This window comes from Colobus angolensis, unplaced genomic scaffold (genome assembly GCF_000951035.1).
Source record: "Colobus angolensis palliatus isolate OR3802 unplaced genomic scaffold, Cang.pa_1.0 Scaffold31, whole genome shotgun sequence".
Taxonomy (NCBI): Eukaryota; Metazoa; Chordata; class Mammalia; order Primates; family Cercopithecidae; genus Colobus; species Colobus angolensis.
The window spans coordinates 10302307-10322832 of NW_012116377.1; the positions used below are offsets into that span (position 1 = coordinate 10302307).

A 20526-nucleotide genomic window follows, 5' to 3' on the forward strand; every position below is an offset into this window, starting at 1 on the left:
CCTGACCTGCTCTCACAGCTTCCCCATCCTGCCTGCACTCAGCCAGTCAGAGAGCTCTGCTTGTTACTTGGGGGCCATCTCCCCAGCCCTGAAAGGACTCAGTGAGGGCATCTTGGCTACCCAATGCCCACTGGTTACCACTGACTACACAACTGGAGTCATCTTTTGGGGAATTTTGTTGGGACAGGTACAACAGCCACCTGAGGCAAGGCACTGTATCCCCCAGTTGCTTACATGCCTCACCTCCACCAATAGCCATCAGCTTCACACAGCTGTGCCCCAGCCCAGAACAGATGGACTAATTAAACCACTCAGCTCAATTCTAAAAGCAACACTCATCAGTGGACATGTAAAAAATGCAGGACCTCATTTTAAGTGTAAAGATGCAATTTGCAACTCAAGAAGCATGTCTTACTGGAGAAGTGTGTGATGGTCAGAAAGGAGGAGTGTCTCCCTGCCCCCTTCCTCCCTCAGGCCCAGGGGTTTCCTCCCTACTCTCCCAGCTGTCTAGCCATCGCTGCAGCCACTGTAGCTTCCAGCTCTGGGCCTGGCAAACAGTGGGAACTCATGAAATGCATGAAGAATCCAGAGAGGAACTGCAATAGTTCCTCCCCCAAGGTGGCAAGGACATTTTAGGATAGAGTCCAGAGAGAAGGGGCAAGCTTGGAGTGGGCTCTCCAAATACAGAGGGCAGCCCAGGGCATCTGCTGAAAACTTTCTTATCCTAAAGCCCTCTGAGGTCCACATATGCCTCTTCTGACAACCGCTATTACAGTTCAGGTGTGCCCTGTCCCGCAGGGACTCTGTGGTGAACCTGCACTGACGGGTGGTGGGTCTGTTTGAGAACAACTGCGAATGAGGTGCCCCTTCCCCGCTTGAGTTAATTCCCTGGGACAGAGGGCTCGACTCGGGATGTTTACAACCACTCACTTGGCACTTTCTTCGTTGGTCTTTGTTCTGCTGTGCTCCACTGTTTCTGTGACCACCTACCGTCCACCCAAATGCAACAACAAACAGCAGCTGGGGCAGGAGCCAAGGCTGGGATGGGATGTGCGCGGCCTCCCTCAGCCCCATCAGCCCCATCCTGGCACCCGCGGCATGCAAAGGGCCAGCTCATCGCCTCTCCGTTCACGCTGCAGTGCCTGCCTGGGCGGCTCAGCCGCTGCAAGGCAGCAACTGGAGGGGAGAATCCCCACCCCATGTCCCTCTCTCTTCCATCAAGCCTGGCTGGCAGCCTCTGCCTGTGACTATCACAAAGCAGAGGGAGGAAACAGGGGCTTGTTCATTCCCACGCCAATCCCGGTCCACTCTGTGGGAAACCCTTCCACGAAAAAGTCCCACGACGGCAGCCTTAGGTTCCCTGAGGGACCAGGCAAGTCTTAGGACTAAGAATCCAAATCAACTAAGTTGGCTGGTAGAGCTGGGGCCACAGAGGCACCCCTGCTTGTTCTTCAGTTTGGCCTCCAAGGTTCAGCCCAGTGCGCAGCCTCCTGCCCTCACTCCACCTAAGCAAGTACCCCACGAACCCTCACTGCAGACTCTGTGCCACCTTCCTTGTTAGGTTTTGTAACACTCCTAAGGATTCTCTCCTCTCCCCATCCCCTGCATTCTCTCTCTCCCTGAGAGGTGAGTGGGGAGGAGGCTTCCTGTCCCCTCTGAGCACACTTCTGGCACAGACCCGAGGGCCACTGGATCCAGCACTCCCAATCTCCCCTCCCCGTTGTCTTCCTCTCCACGGCGCTTATCAACATCTGACCAACTTGTCCACCGCCTGCCCCATCAGAAACATGTGCTCCGTGAAGCCAAGGGCTTGGTTTTGTGCACAGCTATCTCCCCAGTGGCACAACAGCAGCTGACACATAGTAGGCACTCTATAAATCACCTGACTGAATGGCTGAAATGAATGATACTATCTTACCGCTGCTGGGATGAGGCTCTGCGTTTCTGACTTTCTGGGATCTCTGGGCTCCGTCTACTGAGCTCCAGGAATCCTGCCAGATGACAATTCCTGACAATGTTCTCTCAGCACTGCTCCCCTCCTTCCCATAGTTCTGTCTCTCAGAGTGTACAAGTGTGAGTAGTGTGTGTGTGCACAAGCAGTGCGCACATGCTAATTGTGCAGTGCAGACAATAAATACCAGAAGAGTTCAAGTAGGGGAGAAAATTACCTAAGCTCAGAGACTTAAAAGGATCCGAGTTGAGAGATTAAGTACAATTAATTGATCTACTGCCTACCTCCCTCCCCCAGGCAGTGATTGAGGCTCTAGGGGAGAAAGGAGACAAAGCAGTGAGCAGGAAAACGAGATGCTTTGCTAGAATTGAGGGGATGGAGAACGCCACCAGGGGTCATGGAGAAGGGGCTGGCAGTGCAAAGACCCTCACCCGCCACTCCCCTGGCCCCTGTCCTGCAAGAACCAGCCATCCCTCTGCCCATTTACTCACCACTGTTCCAAGGCATGAGGCGCCAAGGCCACTGATCTGCTCCATCCTATCCTTCCCCACCTCACTTGGCTCTCTTCCACGGAGAATGTGGAAGGAAAGACTGCAGGGGCCTATATACACTTCCCTCCCCACCCCACACCCCCACACTCAGACAGACACATGGGCATGGGTGTTTTCATCTGCATCTGCCATGGGACAGCTGGCTGCTAGTCGGGAGTGGCTGCTGCAGGTACACAGTGCTGTGTTTATTGGATTTTCCTGTGCAGTAATTACTATCCAAGAGACTGGAGACACACACTCCCGGGAGTCAGGCCCAGGGATCCAAGTGGGGGTGAGAGCAGGAAGAAAGAGAAAAAACAAGGTCTGGGAGACGGCAGGGTCAGGGGGTGGGGGTCTGAGGTCTTTCATGAGCCTAAGTACCACAGCCCACTAGAATGACAGTTTCAACATCTGGCTCTGCCATTAGCGACCTCTGGCAGGACCCTTAGTTTCCTGAGCTGCAAAATGCCAGAGTTATCCACATAAACTGAATGGAGCTTGATTTCTCTACGGGGTCAAGTCAGACTAAATAAAGCATTGAGACAGGCTGCCTTATATCCTGACACATGAACCACAAGCCAGAACCTGGGGCAAAAAATGGAGACAAAACAACCTCTGAAGCCCTGTCATCTCTCTCCTCGCCTCCCAACCGGACCCTCCGTCAGCCACAGTTGGGGTCCTCACGCCCACGGCAGACCATGCTCAGCCCCTCCTGGTGGGGTAGAAACAAGACCACACTGAAGACAAGAAGGAAGGCTTCTGCCTGTCTTAACATTAACTTTGTGCCCACGGCTACCCCAGCCTCTCTAGCTCCATTTCCCCGTCAAAGAAGGGATAACTCTCTTCCTCCCACCGGCCCCGGTCTAACATGGCAGGATTCTGGTCAGGTGGACCCGTGATTCCCTGGGGACAGGTAGGAGAAGTAAGGTAGAAAGTGTCCTCACTTCAAGGACATGAAGAAAAGGGGGGCGAGTGCTGGGCAAGAAATACTGAGTGACTGCCTGATGCCAAGTACCAAGGACGATGTGAAAGAATGTGGATGGAGGATACAAGGCAGGAGGCAATGAGACAGAAGTCCTGGAAGAGCTGAACCTTGAACTTGGACAGGCCGTGGTGGTCACGTAGCACCCTCTGAAGGAAGGATTCCCTACAATAGGGCTCCTCCCCCAGTTGGCTGTTTCCCTTGGTACATGCCTCAAGAAGGTGCACCACAGGGTCTGGATTACACAGTACAGTTAGTAAGAGGGGTGCGAAAGAGAGAGAGGAACATGGCTTTTCTGAAGACATGTAAGGTGCCTCCCCTCTGCTGCCCTCCCAGCCCAGCAATTCTAAGGCTCTGCTCCTCAAGGGGATGTGTCACTCCAACAAGGGCATGGTGGTGTGCTGGAAGGTATCTGAAGCCACAAGATAAACATGGCACTTCTTCTGGGAGTCTGTTTTACCCCCTGGTAAATAATGTTGAACATGCTGAAGAGCAAATGCTAAATTCAAATAGTTTTTAGGAGAAAACATAAGTCTTTAAAATATGCTATGCCTGCTCTGGCAGGTCCCCAATCTTACATCTGGGAAGCTGTCACCGCTCCAGAGAAATCAAGCAGATGGGGAGGAGGGCAGGGAAGAAAGCAGATGTGGTTAAGCAATGACCTTAAGCCTTAAGGAAAAGAAAGTAGCAAGCACCTGATAGGACAGCCTTGCCCCCTGTGAGATGCAGCCTCAGGAATTAGCAAACCAGGCAAAGCTCCATGCTGGCTCCAGCTCAACTTCCCAGACAGCAGCACTCCACGCCAAGCCTGAGCCCCAGAGCCCAGCTGGCAGGGCACGAGGGGAATACCAACTCCCGCACACACAACCCGCTTAACAGCCGGACAACCACCACCAGCCAGACTGAGCGTGGCTGTCGAGGTCTGAGCCAGGAGTGGAGTGAGGGAGAAGGAAAGCTGACAAAACCCTGGACAGAAGTCAGACGCCCTACAGACACCCCAGAGCAACAAGTGACAGGACCTGGAGCAGGGAGAAAACCAGCGGAGAAGTGTTTGTGTGTTCCTGCAGGTATGCATAGAGGAATAGGGAGGAAAGAGCCAGAAAAGCAAAAAAAATTAAAAAACAAAAGGAAAAGAAATATCCATATAGAAAGGAGAGAGGAGAAAAGAGGCCAAAAGAAGGCCAGGCCAGGCACGGTGGCGCATGCCTGTAATCCCAGCACTTTGGGAGGCAGAGGCAAGTGAATTGCTTGAGCCTGGGAGTCCAAGACCAGCCTGGGCAACATGGCAAAACCTGGTCTCTACAAAAAAATAGAAAACTTAGCTGAGCATTGTGGTATGCGCCTACTGGGGAGGCTGAGCTGGGAGGAAGGCTTCAGCCTGGGAGGCCAAGTCTGCAATGTACTGAGATTGTGACACTGCACTGCAGCCTAGTCAACAGAGACTGTCTCAAAAACAAAAAGGGCCGTGCAAGGTTGCGGGGAGTCCTGGACTCAGGACTGGGAAAAGGGAACAGAAACCTAATAAGGGGAGAGAAAAGAGGGAGACATGAGAGAACCTCAGAGAGAAGGATAGGCACCCTTCCAAAATGGGGAATGGGGAGGGAGGGGCACAAAGAGAAAAAGACCCCCCTCAAAGACTAGAAGGCACGCGCCCACCACCATGCTTATAACACACACACCAAGCCTGGAAGCTTCCAGCGTTTTCTGAACCAGGCTATTTAGGGATGAGAGCAACTTGGAAGACTCAACTCCACATTTCCCAGAAGATTCAACTGAAGCCCAGAGAGGGGCAGTGACTTGCCAAAGGCCCCACAGCTATTTGAGGTCAGAGCCTAGACTCAAAGCTGGGTCTTCTGACCTTTAGTCCTACAAATTCCACTGCACCTGTACTTTTTTTTTTTGAGATGGAGTTTTATTCTTGTACCCCAAGCTGGAGTGCAATGGCGCGATCTCGGCTCACTGCAACCTCCACCTCCTGGGTTCAAGTGATTCCCCTGCCTCAGCCTCCCGAGTAGCTGGGATTACAGGCATGCACCACCATGCCCAGTTAATTTTGTATTTTTAGTAGAGATGGGGTTTCTCCATGTTGGTCAGGCTGGTCTCAAACTCCCGACCTCAGGTGATCCACCTGCCTCAGCCTCCCAAAGTGCTGGAATTATAGGTGTGAGCCACTGTGCCCAGCCTGCACCCTGTACTTCTTAAGGGTCAGAGCAAAACACCCATGGCCTGGGGCTCACTCCCATGCCCAAAACCTTCTTCAGGTTCATCTTTACAAGAACCAAGGGGTCCTCACCCAGTAGACAGTTGCTGAGTGAACAAGCATACCATTTCTCCCCCTCCAGCTTCCTCCTGAACAAACTTGTCTAGATGAAAAACAACACTAGGAGAATGGTGTCTCACATTTAAATTGTATTTCCTATTTTAGAAAGAACTTTCATTTGCCCGATCCTTATCACAGACCTAGAAAGAAGGCAGAACGTGTATCGCTGTCCCATTTCACAGCTGAGGAAACAGACTCAGGGTGACCGACTTGCCTGGTGTCACAGGGCTAGTGAGCAGCGCAGCTAACTAACTAGTCAGCAGTCAGCCCGGGCCCCCTCCAAAGCCCAAGGCTTTCTCCCTTATTCCACACGCCTGCAAAGACACCTCAACACTGGAGTAGCATCTTCTCTCACCCCAGACGCTCCCTGTTCCCCTCACCTGCCTTTTAAAGGGAAAAGCAGGGTGGCCTGTGTACTCCTGACCTTCCTGGTCACCCCAACCCCAAGCCCTGTCCCCATCCTAGCCACCAACCCTTCGTGGGCAGAGCAGGAAGTGTAGCTGGGAACGATGAGAGATGGGTGCCTCAGCAGGGCCCATTTGAGGGAGGTGAGCTCTGGCTGGCTACCTGCTATTTTACAGTGACAAGGATAAAGAAGGCGGCCTGGCCCCGTGCCATCTACTCGCTCCTCGGCAGACAGCACCAGAAAGCAAAGTTCCCAACGGCACTTCTGCCCATCCCTGGCTGTGTCTCATTCACAGACCCACAGACATGGACTGGACATACTTAGGACAACCGTGAGAGCTCTCATTGCAGGGCTCTGTGGAGCTAACACGGGGGCTCCCCATGTCCTGATGATTCCAGGCAAGTTTAGAAGTCTAGAAGCAGGAGTGAATGAGCTGGAGGGCAGGAGCTGAGTTCTTGGAGATCTCCTTTTCCAGCAGTGGTTTGTGACAGCTGCCACCTAGAGTGGCCTACCTGGGCCACAGCCCAGAGTTCTGAACCTTGGGCTACTCAGGAAAGATTGCACCCTGCCTCTGATTTCAAACTCATACCCAGATATTCCTGAGTCCAACTTAATCCACTTTGGCTCCATAATTCACCTACTTATCCACACAATTTTAAAAGCTATCTAACATTTCAGTTTCTATGTCCTCTTACAGCAATAAATTCAACAGAGTGAGGCAACTACATGGAATAGTCCATCCTTTTGTCTTCGGGTTAACTCTTTCAAGCTCCAAGGTGCTTCCCTGCCCCAATTTTAATTTGAGCACGTGGAAATTCACAGGATGTTCTCACTGGCACTTTTATTGACTCCAGACATCATGTTTCCAAACTTGAGTCCTGAAGTTGAATCTCCATAGTCTGTCTTCACCCACTACCCCTGACCCCATTTCACTCAGGCACCTTGCGCTGCATGTTTTCCAGGCCACTCAGGGACAGCAGCAGGCCTTTCACCTCCACAGGCAGTTCTGGGGGTCCACTCCATAGGTGGCCGCCTGCAGGGAAAGCCAGGGCACTGTGAGCACGTGCTATTGTGCTCTGAGGTCTTTGCGCCAAATGTGAACACGACCTCCTCTGTGAAGCTTTTCTCAACCTTTCCAGGCAGAATGGAGGGGCTCTCCCTCCATACATATAGTCTGTGTTTGCGGCACTGTTCACCTGACATTGGAATCACTGGGCTAAGTGTCTGCCTTCTCCTCACACACTGAGCTCCTTGAGGATGCAGGTACCCATCTGTGTGTTCTCAAAGCACGTAGTAAATGCCCGGTAATGTCTGTCACATGGACCCAGGTGGAGATAGCAACTAAGTCAAAGCTCCTCTGCCCATTTCTGCCACCTACAAGCCTTGTAAGAACTCACTACAATAAGCCTCCATCAGCTTGGCAGAACTGTTGTCATCTCCAGATATGGAAATTCCAAAGTGCCTTGTCTCCACCTAACAGGCTTTGTTACTCTGCCAGTCACACAGAGCATGGCTGGTCAAATATGGGAGACAGAGAGATGCCTGGAAGGCAAGCACTCTTTCAGATCAACTATGAACTAGAATTAACCAATGGCTAAGATCTCACCTACTGCCTGGTGAGCAGCCTTTTCTGTTCAGTTAGTATCTGAATGAATCTGGAAGTATGAGGCCACACACACACACGCACACCCTCTACAGCACACACCACTTGGCTAAGACTTATTATCCTAGTTTCACTCAGTGCTTTGTCAAAATATGAATCTCCTTCAATGCTCTCTAATCACAGGCAGAACAAACTTGAGGTCATCAACTTATAAATCAGTTGTGTCCCAAAAATTCACTTGAAAAGTAACCATTTAGAACTCAGACTGAAGAGGAAGAGGATTACACTGGGGTGGGTACCATAAATGTTCGCTTAACCTGCAGGGTAGTAACAGGGCATATTACTCAGGCAATAGTAGCTACATTACAGATTTAGAAGACCTTTACAGGCCTGGGCCCCCTCAGAAGCCAAGGCACAGGCAGCACGACCCACTGATTCTACCTTTGCATGTTGGGCAGCAGAGGCATCTAGTGGTAATGTCCTGGCTTGAGGGTAAAGCTCATGGTTCTTGCTGCGGACCCATCACAGGCAAACCTGCTGGGTAATCCTGAAAATCACCTTGCCTCTCGGGGTATCAAGGCCACCCTCTGTAAGACAGGAAGGCCCCCTCTGCCACTCACCTCCCTCTGGGAAGACAGAAGAAAGCAACACATAGAAATAGAAGAAAGTGAAAGCTCTATGGAAAAAGGGAAAAAAGGGGGCTGGGCTGTGAAGAAAGGGGTGGAAAGCCAGACACCACTCTTCCAGTCCAGAGTGACCTTGAAGTATCACTAGAGGGAACCTTACCATCGCACCCTCTCTCCCAGATTATTAATCAAGGGACAATTCCTGTCCCCACCCATCAAAGCCCCAAGTGCCCCCTGCCAAGCAGCCACATGGCACATGGCCCCAGCACATACCCACAGTCCACCCAGCAGATGGTGCCTTGTCCTTTCACCGCCTGGGCCACTGTGGACAGTAACCTGAGATGATTTTCAGCTGCCGCCTCTGTAAAAAAACAGAAAATTAAACATCTGTGCCCAAAGGCACTGGGTCACCTCTGCCATCTTCCCTCAGAGGTGAGGAAGGATGGAGACCAATCCCAGAGTGGGTGGAAAAGTCCTGAGCACCAGGTAAAACACCCATCCCTGCACTCAACAGTGCCAGGGCCTGTGCTGCAAGAATAGTCCTGGCTCTTCTCAGAAACCCCTGATCCCACCATCCTCAGGAGCCTTCCTCTTGGACACAGAACCCCCAAGTCACCCTACCTTAAGCCACACCTCACACTTTACTCTTCCAAGAATCTCTCAGCCAGATCCTCAAGGCCAGTAAAGTCTCTGACTTGTGTCTTTCTGGGATGCATTTTGAAAATTCCATAAACAATGACAATCCTATAACTAAAGTAGGGAATGATGTTGCTGACTCCATGTTCAAATGTCCTGGCACCCCACCTAGGAGCTGACGAGAGCTGGGGTCAGATCCTTCCTTTACTCGTGGAGCACACGCTTATCTAGGAGCTCAGTACAACCTGGTGGTAAAATGAGGTCTATATGTGACACTAGGCTCTGATGGGCCAATGCCAAAGACACCTAAGCCCCATTTAACAGCCCACTTCCCCAGAAGCCACGGGGCAAGAGCTGGTCCTGACAGCACCTCCAGGAGTCAGTTGCAGGAATGTGGACCACGCCTTGGGACAGGATGGAGTGATCGCAAGAAAGGAAGACTTTCTCATTGGTGCAGGTGTCAATCCTGATGGGTCCGGGCAAGGCATCCGCATACTACTGTGGGAGGGCAGGGTCTTAGGGACAGAGCCTCTGTGGCCAGGATTTCAGCACTGCCAGGCTGCAATGATCCACTGCAAAGTGGCTGTGGCCAGTGTTTGATTCCTATGGCCAGCAGGCCCCTGAGTCACATTCTCCTAGGTGACACCTGTGAGCTCACTTGAAAGTCCTGCCAGACAAAGACCGGTGGGGAGAGCGATCTGCCACTTTCTCCCGCCAGAAACCGTATGATACATCCCCACGCCAAGCAGAAATGATGTCTGAATCATGTGCCTCCGCAGATCGCCTTTTCTAGTGTGGATAATGGTAGCTGTTTGTGAATACAGAGCATGCTGAGCCTTTCATAGAAGCAAACAAAAGTATTGCTCAAGAGACATGCACGAGAGTCACCCGGAGGAGGCACTCCCAGGAAACCACGGCCGGGGGACAGGAGGAGGGCGAGCCACCGAAGTGGGGAAGCCATTGTTTCACTGCTCGGACTGGGTTCTGGGAAGCAGGGGAGGGGGAGAAATAAACTAGAGCAAGATAAAGTACCCCCTGCCCTAACCTGCATTTCAGCCATGGAAAGGGAGGCACTGCTTGGAAGGATGGGAGGGAGCAAAGAAAATCCAGTTTCTGCACTGCTCAACACCCCATTGAAGGTCACATGTCTCTCGTGCAGCAGGCCTGGGCAAGGAGGCAGGAAGTTAAAATAATTGCCCAGGCCCCATCAGGCAATGAAAGCAGGAGGTAGGCTGACAAGTGGGAAGCACCAGGGGCTCTACTCGCAATGGCTCAAGACAGGGTCGGGTGAGGGAAGAAAGAGAACTTAGGCGCTACCTCCTGCCCTGCAAGCTCCTGACAACAGGCCCCACCTTTCCACTCTCTAACTTCCCTAATGATTTTCCGGCCTCAGCCCCATTCTGATCTCAAAGCCCTTCTCTCGTTGCAGAATCAATACTCTCTTCCCATCCTCCATCAGAGAAAATAAGAGGCAGCGGGGCATAGGGGACCAGCTCCCACCTGCTGCTAGGAGATCTCAAACGAGTCTGCTACTCCCAGCTTCCATTTCCTCATTTGTATACTGGATGTCCTCTGACAACCCGCACTGCCTCCCTCCTGGCAAAGGAGCAAATGAGACTGTATTATGATGAGCTAATATGATAGGATCTACCCTAGAGAAGGAATGGAACGTGTCTATCACTGACAATCATCCTAGCTCCAACTCCAGGAGTATCCAAAGCAGCAAGCCACATGTTTTCAGGGCCCTATGCCCCAGGCCTCAAGAGTACACTGCTTCCCTTTCCCTTGATTTCACCTCTATTCCTGAGAGGTGACAGCAGAGAAATGCTAGTCAGATGCTGGGCTCCCAACAATGCACTCGGGGTATGTGCGTCAGACCCTCAGAAGGGGAAGCAGCAGCTGCAAGTGGCAATGAAGACATCCCACGTGCCAGGGATGCCTGGAGAATGCAGGCACATCTGGAGCCTCTATCATCCCTCAGGTGCCAGTGAGGGTTGAGGCTGAGCTGCCGGGGAAACCTATGCCCAGGTGCCAGTGAGGGTTGAGGCTGAGCTGCCGGGGAAACCTATGCCCGGAACTGGCCCAGCCATTGGCTGCTGCTTCTCCAGGGCCACAGAAAACTTGGCATCCTTAGAAGCAGCAAAAAACACTTAACTCCGCTGGAACAACTTCAACGGAGTCAGCGTTCACCCTCCCCCAAAGTCACTGCCAAGAGCCAAGCAAACCTCTCTCCATCTGCTATGTCCTTGCCAGTCTCAAGGTCAGAAGAGAGGCAGGCTGCTGCTCCTGCCCCCAAGAAATGCTGTGTCCCAAGCTTAGAGCCCACTCCAAATTCAGTCTTGCATCTGACCTCAGAGCAGGACAGATGGGCTTGGCAGGGCCAGGGCTGCCAGCTGGGGTGAGTGCTCCCAAGCCTGGGGCCCATTCAGCTGGCAACAGGCTGGCCTGGCCAGTTAATCAACAGCTCTGGCAAAGCATGCCCTGGCAGGGATCGGCCCCATGCCTGTGCAGGAAGCCAGGACATCCATCCCCAGTGCCCGCCATTGTGATCCTCCATCCTACTTCACACATGCCCTCTCCCTCTTGAGGAGTGAGGGGCTCCAGAGGACTTTCCCAACAAACATTCATCAAAAGAAACGGACCCACCCCCTGGGATCAGAAAGTGGCAGAGCTAATGCTCCTGTATGCCTCTGCCTCTGTCTTCTGAGAAAGCTGACAAACCCCATGTCCCTTGGACCCTCCCTGAATGGTTTTCATCCTAAGGTCTCCTTGCCTTCCATGTCCACCCCCTTCCTTCCCCTGAATCCCATCCTACCCCGATGGTTGACCTCAAGGCTGGGAAGGGACACTCACCAGATTTGGAGTAAAGCACCAGTACATTATTCCGGGTTCTGAGCAGTTTTTTCAAGTCCTTGGGGTCAGAGATTCTCTCAATGAGTGAGGAGACCTTTGCAGAAGACAGCCACAATGGCAGGACCACCTGGGGATCAAGGAGCCAACGACCGTGAGTTCCAGCTTCTGGCTGGGCCCCAGAAGAATCGGTGCTGCCTAGAGCTGCTTTCCTTCCAGAGGATGAGGGCAAACCAATACATCTCATGCACCACACCTACTTCTTCACTTCTAGGGACACTCCGCAGCCCACTCCCAGTCTCCCTTCCCCATACACTTTTATAAGGCTGTATGGACTACAGATATACATAGTCAGCCCTCTATCTCGCAGGTTCTGCATCCGCAGATTTGACCAACCATGGATGGATAATGTTTGAAAAACATAAAAAATAACAGGATAACAGTAAAATATAATACCAATAAAAATAATACAGTATAACAACTACTTACATAGCATTTATATTGTATTCGATATCATAAACAACCTAGAGATGATTTAAAGTATACAGGAAGCCATGCATAGGTTAGATGCAAATACCATGCTATTTTAAATAAAGGACTTGCGCATCCATGGGCTTTGGTATCCTCTGGAGGCGGGATGCTGGAACCAATCCCTCAAGGATACCAAGGGAGGTTTGTATAAACATTCTGCATTGTTACACATCAGTCGAGAGCCCCCTGGGAGGTCAATGTCTGTCCATATTCCTCATGTTACCCCAATGCCATATTCTCGGGCAATGTAAAAACTCCATCCCATCTAGCAGCACCAAAGCATAAAATATACAGAGAAATAAGATCATCCCTTAATGTTTAGGATGGGAATGGATGGGTGAGAGGCTTTTAGCTTTTCTTACTCAGGCAAGTGATCTCAGGAGGTTAGTCAACAAGAAATGAGCCAATTCTCCCCCAGAGAACCCTGGGAAACTCTGGGAACTGGAGGTATCTGGCACCTCTGCAGGCACAATGAAGGGTGGGCTAAAAGCAGTGGGTGGGGGTTTATTAAAAGTGTGAATAAGGAGTAGACACAAAGCAGATCCCCTTGCCCAGACTGCACAGCTGGGCAACAGCCCCTTGCCCACCTGACAGAAAGCAAGAGGGTTACTATATGGAGAGATTGAGTAAGAAAAATTCCACTGGGAGATAACCCGGCAGAGGGTAGGAGGATGGCCGTCAGAAAAGGCAAGGGGATTCAGAGAAAGTCTACAAACTGAATCTTGAGATCACTCATTCCTCCAAGCTCCCAGCCCCCAGCATCTCCCTTCCCTTCTCTGGAATGCGACCTGCCAATCTTTTTCCCCAGGCAAGAGATTAGAGAATTTCCCTCTGGGGAAACTGAGAAGCATAAGAAAAACAACCTAAAGACAGTGATTTGGAGATCCTCAATCAGCTGAGTTCCTGCTCAAATCTCCACTGTGAGGCTCTCCCAGTAAACAAGCACTCTCCACTCCCTCCACACACTCACAGAGCTGCCAGTCCATGGGCTAGTACCTTGCTCTTCAAAACAGACAGATGATCAAGGTTCACCAGTTACAAAAGACAGAGACCAGAACAAACCAATAGAAAGATGAAATGTAGAGGAAAAAGAAAATTAAAAGCACAGAAGAAAACAAGAAAATTATTATTCTCAGAGAAATAAAATGGTGCATCCATAAAATAAGAATAGAATGATATGAAGAAAAATAAATACTCAAAGAGAATCATGAAAATCTCTTGGAAAGTAAAACTATCACAGAAATAATTAGGGTTGGAAGTAGAATTGAAAAAACAAAAACAAAAAAAAACTCCTAGAAAATACAACAAAAAGATCAAGAAATAAAAAAGGACTTAAGAAAAATAAGAGAATAGACCCATTAAGTGCAAGAGCCAAATTAAAGAAACTCAAGAAAAAGAAAAAGAGAGGAAAAAAAAGAGAAAAATCAATTATCAAAAAGTTAATTCGAGACCTGGCACAGTATCTCATGACTGCGGTTCCAACTACTCATGAGGCTGAGGCAGGAGAATCACTTGAGCCCAGGAGTTCATGGCCAGCCTGGGCAACAGTGAGACTCAATCTCTAAAAAAGCAAATAAATTAAAAATAATCATTCAAGAAAATGTTCCAAACCTGAAGGATATGAGTCTTCAGATGGCAGGGCCCAGCATCATGAATAAAAAGACTCTTACCAAAATACATCACTGAAAACTTTCAGAACACTGCTGACAAAGGGGAGATCCTAACCATTTCAAATAAAAAAAAAATACAACATACAAAAGATCAGGAGTCAGAACTGGCATAAGACTGTTCATCAGCACACAAAAGACAACGAAACATTGGCTTCACAATTCTCAAGGAAAATGATTTCTAACTGGAATTCTGTAACCAGCTAAACTATCCATCAATCATGAAAATAAACTTACTTGAACAGATGAAAGATATCAGATGTATAAAATTTACCACCAGTGCACCCTTTCTCATAAAGATACTGGGACCCATTTTCCACTAAAACAAAAAGTAAATGAAAAATTAGACATGGAAACAAAGAATTTCATGAAAGAGAGAGACAAAAGGATTACCACATTGACGGTGAAGAGAAATCCCAGGATGACAACTGTTCAACAGCCTGCAGAGCAACCAGACCAGAACACAGCAAGGACAGAGCTCATGGAGGAACACAGTCAATAAGAAGAGGCAACCACAGCTTATTTGATATGCTTGGTCATACTGAGAGGAGTTTTAATTTCTGCTACAAAAAAATTTTTAAAAAATAATATGACCAAAATTACACAGCTCGTCAGGTACAGCCAGGACCTGAATCCCAGTCTTTCTAATATGAGCTCACGCCTTCTCAGCCCCCTGCCTCTTTGCAGCCAGAAGCCTTGGATTGAGTCTGAGCCCTACCACTCAAGAGCTAAGATGCCTAGCCAATGTCACTCAACCTTTTAGAGGCTTAGTGACTCCCGTCTGACATAGAGATAATGATACTTCCTTCGTGGGATTGCAGTGAGGATGAAATGGGATAATTTATTGAACGTGTTTTATAAATCAGAAAGCACTCTGAGAGTATCAGTTACCATAATATGCAACACAAACTTCCATCTCAGCAGAGAAGAGACTGAAACATGACCATATTCTAGTGTTTCTAAATATAATCTGCCATCGGAATTCAAAGTTTCCCTCTCCCCAGAGTCAAGCCATCCAAGAGGAAGCCAAGGAATGATTTCTCCCTCATCACACCCTGCAGAGCAGGGTAAAATGCCTGAGGACCCACTGCCCTTATGCAGGCCACCTTAAGAGCTCACCCAAAAGCTTGCTAAACTTTATTATTATTATATGTTATCCTACTGCTCCCAGGGAGCTAATGGACTTCAGACTGAAAACTCCACAGCTCAATGCACATGATTAAAGGGAAAAAAATAATCTGTTGGAAAAACACATTGCCTCACTGCTGTTTTTAATCCTCAGATAATCTGACCAGTGGAGAGCAACAACTGCTCTTGCCCAGGGCCTCAGGACTCTGACCTGTAGCCCAGCCTCTTCTGGGGCTGGTAGGCACCCACACTTCTGGAACTGGGGAGAAGGAAAAGGGAAGGCAGGAGGGAGGGTGAGCCCAGAGCTCATCTGCCAGGCAGGCTGTGTGCAGCCGAGTTGCAGCGACAACAAAGTGTGTACAAGAGAAACCACAAGAAGCTGAGGCTTACAGCACACCTTCTGCTTCCTGCCCATAAAACCCTGTCCATCCCGCAGGTCATCTAACCAAGGGCCACTGAGATTTAACAAACCACTTTCCAGCCAGCCAGCCAAGCCCCTCACCCAGCGTTTGGAGTCACGCAGTAGAGAAGTTAAGCCCAACCAGAAACGTGCTGAGCAAATTTACTTTGCTTGAAAACCATCACTGGACATGACGCTGGGGCTCAGACTGGGCATCACCCACAGCCAAGCCGGTTTGGAAGCCGTATGAAGGGTCCATCTCCCTACACTCAACCCCAACCCCCAAGATTAAGAGCTCTCGAGGAGGGCAGGGCCCCGCACAGCGCCTGGTCCATTGAAAGCCCTCAGGAAATGTTTGCCCAGTATTATAAACATGACAAATTATACTGTTACCACACTCCTGACTTTAGCAGAGGTCACCCACTATCAGCATGTGATGGGGTGAGTCCACAGCAGCCCTTGGGAGGCCCAAAGGGACTATGGAAACGAGACAGACCACAGCTCAGGGGGTATCTGGGCTGGAGCACGGCAGAAGTCAGCGGGGCAGGCTGGGCTCTTCAAACTCTGTCCAAGGGCCTGACCTGGTGCAAGAAGAGAGTGGGAAGCATCATTGCCCAGTTAGCAGGGGAGTGAAAGGATGAACATGGTATTATAGAGACTCATCTGGCCGTGACCTCAGACTGGGCAGCAGCCAGGGAGGCCGGAAGTGGAGGGCCCTGCTGGGTGGCTGCGCGAGTGGAGAGACATGGATCAATGCAAAAGCCTCAGAGGGAAAAACAACAAAACCCAATGACTATTCATAGGTAAGTGAGGAAGAAAGAGAAAAAAAGTCTAAAATGACTCCCAGAATTCTGGGCTGGAAGAAGCCAAAGATGGAAGAACGGAGAAGCAGCAGCGAAGGAGGCTTTTCTCTCACATCAAGGAAGATGATAATAGGCTCAGGTTTTGGACAGGTAGACAGTGAGGCATCAAATACAGGCATCCTCCAGGTTGCAAGGTGAGCCAGCAAGTAAATGAAGTCCCCATGGGCCAGGCTCAGAGGGAGGAGACAGGAAACACCCTCAGTGAGGGAGGAGGCAGGACCAAGAGGGAGGTGGGGAGGGCTGCGTCCATAGAGACTAGGGAGGGGATGCTTTTAAAGAAAACGGAGTGATCCACAGGCAGGCAGAGTGGGGAGGGGCTGGGACAGGGCCAAAGGCGGTGAAGTCCCTGGGAACACTGGTGAGAATGTCAGTGGCACACGTGGCGGGAGCTTGAAGCCAGGTTGCAGAGGAGAGAAAGTCTACCGAGCACAGGAGCTGGGGTGATAATGGGAAGGTGCAAGGAGGTTCCACAGGGTCAGAAGAAGGATAAGTTGTATCCCATGAAGATGGGGGCGTGCAGGCATTAGTGGGCACAGGCGAAACCGGATTTGCCCAGAGTGGCAGGATCTGAGAACAACAGAGGAAAAATCATCAGGATAGGCCGATCCAGGGAGAATCCAGAGACATGGGGTCCAAAGAGTTGATACACTAACCCGGCTTTTGAGAAGGGGAAGGATGAAAGGCCCCTCTGTGTCTGGCCTCAGATAGACCCTCACCCTAGCAAACAACCACAGGGGCAGACAAGTGGGAGCCGTTTCCTCCCTCCCCATAAGCCCAAGGGGACTTTCCTCCTGCCACTTAACATTCTCCTTTCTCCTCCACTTCAGTCCATTTTAACCTTTCCAATGTACACGCTCCTTCCTTTCCTTAAGATGCAGTCCCAGCAAACCTCGGAGCACCTTGCCAAGAGCCTTACTGCAGACTTCATAAGTCACAACCCACAAACCTTGATAACAACAATAACTACAGCAACAATAACAACGTTAATGATGCAAAAACTATTGGCTCCTTTGTCAAGCCCCTTGGGGGGAAAGGGCAGGATTTGAGAAGTGCTTCCAAAGGCAGCCAGGGTTCCATGCCAGTCACGGCATTGTTCCTGGGCTTGGCAGGCTCTTTACATTCGAAGTCAATCGCTCTAGAGGTAGAGGAGAGAAAAAAGATCCCCTTTGTTCACCATGCAAACCCCTTCTGACCTTCTCCAATAATTGCTTTCTTTCTGCTCACAACCCTCAGCTTTAACAGTATTTACATCAGGGCTGAGCTGCCCCCGCTGGCTGAGCTGAGACCCATAAAGCATCTCCCTGGTGCAGGGCAGAACACTGCCAGCAAAAATGGCTTTCCCCTTTTCTGCTTCTGGGAAACAGAGGTCCCCATTGCCAGGTCCTGCCTATTATCAGCCAACCAGCACATCGCTGTCAGAGCACCAGTGCTCCCAACCTCCAAACCCCCTCACAGAGCTTCACTGCACCCCCTCCCTCCAGAGCACCAGTCCCCTTCCACCACCCAATCCCTCCCCTGAGTACAGGCTGTCTTCAGAGTCCAGCAGCAACAGAGTGCCAGGCACGGAGGTTCTCACTGCCCATCTCTGCCATGGCTGGAGGCAATGGGGTGGAGACCGAGTCCTTCCTCATCTTCCAGACCCCCTGCCGTGCTCTTGTGACAGGTGTCTGCTCATTCAGAGCCTGCCAGACAAACCACCCACTTAGAAACCCACTCTCTTTTCCTCCCTCTGCAGTCTTCCAGACACCACAGAAAGAGCACTGGCTCAGGAGTCAGACAGACCTGGGGAAAATCCAGGTGCCACCACTTACAGCAAGATGACCTCAGGCCTGTTACTAGACCTCTGAGTGTCAACTCCCCACCTACAAGGTGGAGAGGAGAATACCAATGCCCACTTTGCAGGGTGGCTCAGGACTACATGAGGGGGGAAATGACAAAGAATCTAACGTTTGGCATGCAGAAGCACAGAATAATTGCACTTCTCTGTATTAGCAAGACAACTTAGAAGTGGAGCAAGGACAGCAGTAACACGGAGACCACCTCTTCCTCTCCAGGGGCCCTGTCTGCAATCAGGTAGGGCAGCAGGTCCAGGCAGGAAGGAGCGAACACGTACACACATTCAGCCACCAGAAAGCCTCAAATCATCACCAGCTGCACAGCGACCCAGACCAAGAGGTCACACGGCACATTTAGAGCACACTTCCCAGGTTTCATACCCACTAACTCATTTACCCCTCACAATACCCCAGTGAGTAGGTACCTGCTTCATCCTACAGATGAGGAAACTGAGGCTCAGACAGGTTACATTAATTACGAAGGTCACACAGTAGGTAAGTAACAGAGCCAGGACTACAAGTTGGGCCTCCCGACTCCTGGCCAGAGGAAGCCTGCTTCTCTCAACCCCACAGGCTCCCTGGACTGCTGCAACAGATGGCACAACCCAAGCAGAAAAGGAACATCTCCTTCCAAGGCAGGGCCTGCCGAAGCAACCAGGAAATGCCCCCATCTCCCAGAATCCCAGGGCAAGGAGGGTCCCAGCAGGGGTTTAGACTAACCCTCTGCTTTCTGTAAGCCCAGCAGATCCTGGAGTCTCCCAAGGTTCCTGGGGCCAAGAGCATGAGGATCCTAAATGTGGCAATTAGCCCAGGTCTGTTCCCAGCCAGAGACTGTGTGCAGCAAGTGTGCGGTCCTCTCCATCTGCTAACATAGCACACACAAACTCCCCTCTTCACTTACCTCACTTAATGAGGCTGATCGCCACCCAGCATCACCATCAAACTAAAGAGGTAAGAGTCCCGGTACGCTGGAAGATAATCAGTGAGAACAGTCCTTGCCACATTACACCTCAGCTTTAAAAAGCTCCTCATCTCTGGGGCGTGTGCCAGCACCCTCACATTCTCTATAACTAGCAAAGCCGTCTGTCATTATGGATTTACCATTCAATGCAGACCATGAAGCCAGCAATATTCAATTATGTAAAAGCAGCTTGCCAACGGAGGAAGACTTGGGAACAGAAGTTTAACACTGAGGAAAAAGGGTGAAGGTGGGACTCGACCTCTTTTGCTCTGTCACCTGGAAAAAAGATACCCTTATGTTGAGAACTGTGAAGAAACAGGTTTAATTTAGTTTAACCCACATTTTGCTCAAAATAGTTTTGAAATGTCAGAATCTAAGTCTAGACTCATAAGAAGCTGGTACTAAAGGGACTCAGGGAAAAGAGGAGGACCTGAGAAAACAGGTGTGGCCCTAAATCCAAGGTCAGAGAACTTCAGTGGGCTGAGAATTTAGAGCTTGTGGTTTGGCGGAAAGAGCACTGTACCTGGAGTCAGAAGCTCAAGTTTTGTGCTTTCTTGGATTATTACTGGTTGTCGTCTCTCCTTTTCCAAGTCTGCTTCCTACTCTGGAAAACTGAGGAACTGAGAGTGATTTCCAGAGTTCTTTACAGTCGTATCATTTGATAAACTCATTCTCATGACCACCACCAGAGCAGCACTGTGAGGTAATCACACTTTGTGAAGAAACCATTGAGTTTCCCTGGGTAAGTGGCCACCTGCAATAAAAACCTCTTCACCTCTCAGTCTCCCTTGCAGCCAGTGTGGCCATGTTCTAGCCCCTGGAACGCGAGCTTAAGTGTGATGTGGCAACTTTAACAGACATCTGATATAACTCTTCTTAGACCCTGCCTCATTCCTGCCAGCTGGAATTTGGACAAGATGGCTGGAACTCAAGCAGCCACCTTGAGACAATGGGGAGGAAGGGCCTGCTAAAGAGGAGCTAAAAAGATAGATGTTACCTGGGTCCCTGACACTACACAGGGATATTCTGGCCCTGGAATATCCCTGTGCAGGCTTCTGCATGAATGAAATAAATGATCTTTTTTTTTTTTTTGAGACAGAGTCTCGCTCTGTTGTCCAGGCTGGAGTGCAGTGGCCGGATCTCAGCTCACTACAAGCTCCGCCTCCCGAGTTTACGCCATTCTCCTGCCTCAGCCTCCCGGGTAGCTGGGACTACAGGCGCCCGCCACCTCGCCCGG

The 20526-nt window shown here is 50.3% G+C and overlaps 1 protein-coding gene across 1 annotated transcript in view; it reads right to left on the minus strand.

Annotated features, from left to right (window-relative positions):
* Positions 1–20526, minus strand: part of PDIA5 (protein disulfide isomerase family A, member 5) — a 92937-nt gene that overhangs the window by 58719 nt on the left and 13692 nt on the right. The window contains exons 2-3 of the mRNA XM_011950796.1: positions 11908–12034; positions 8692–8779 (exon numbers count right to left, since the gene is read on the minus strand). Coding sequence (XP_011806186.1) covers positions 8692–8779; positions 11908–12034 — 215 coding nt within the window. The remainder of the gene's footprint in view (positions 1–8691; positions 8780–11907; positions 12035–20526) is intronic.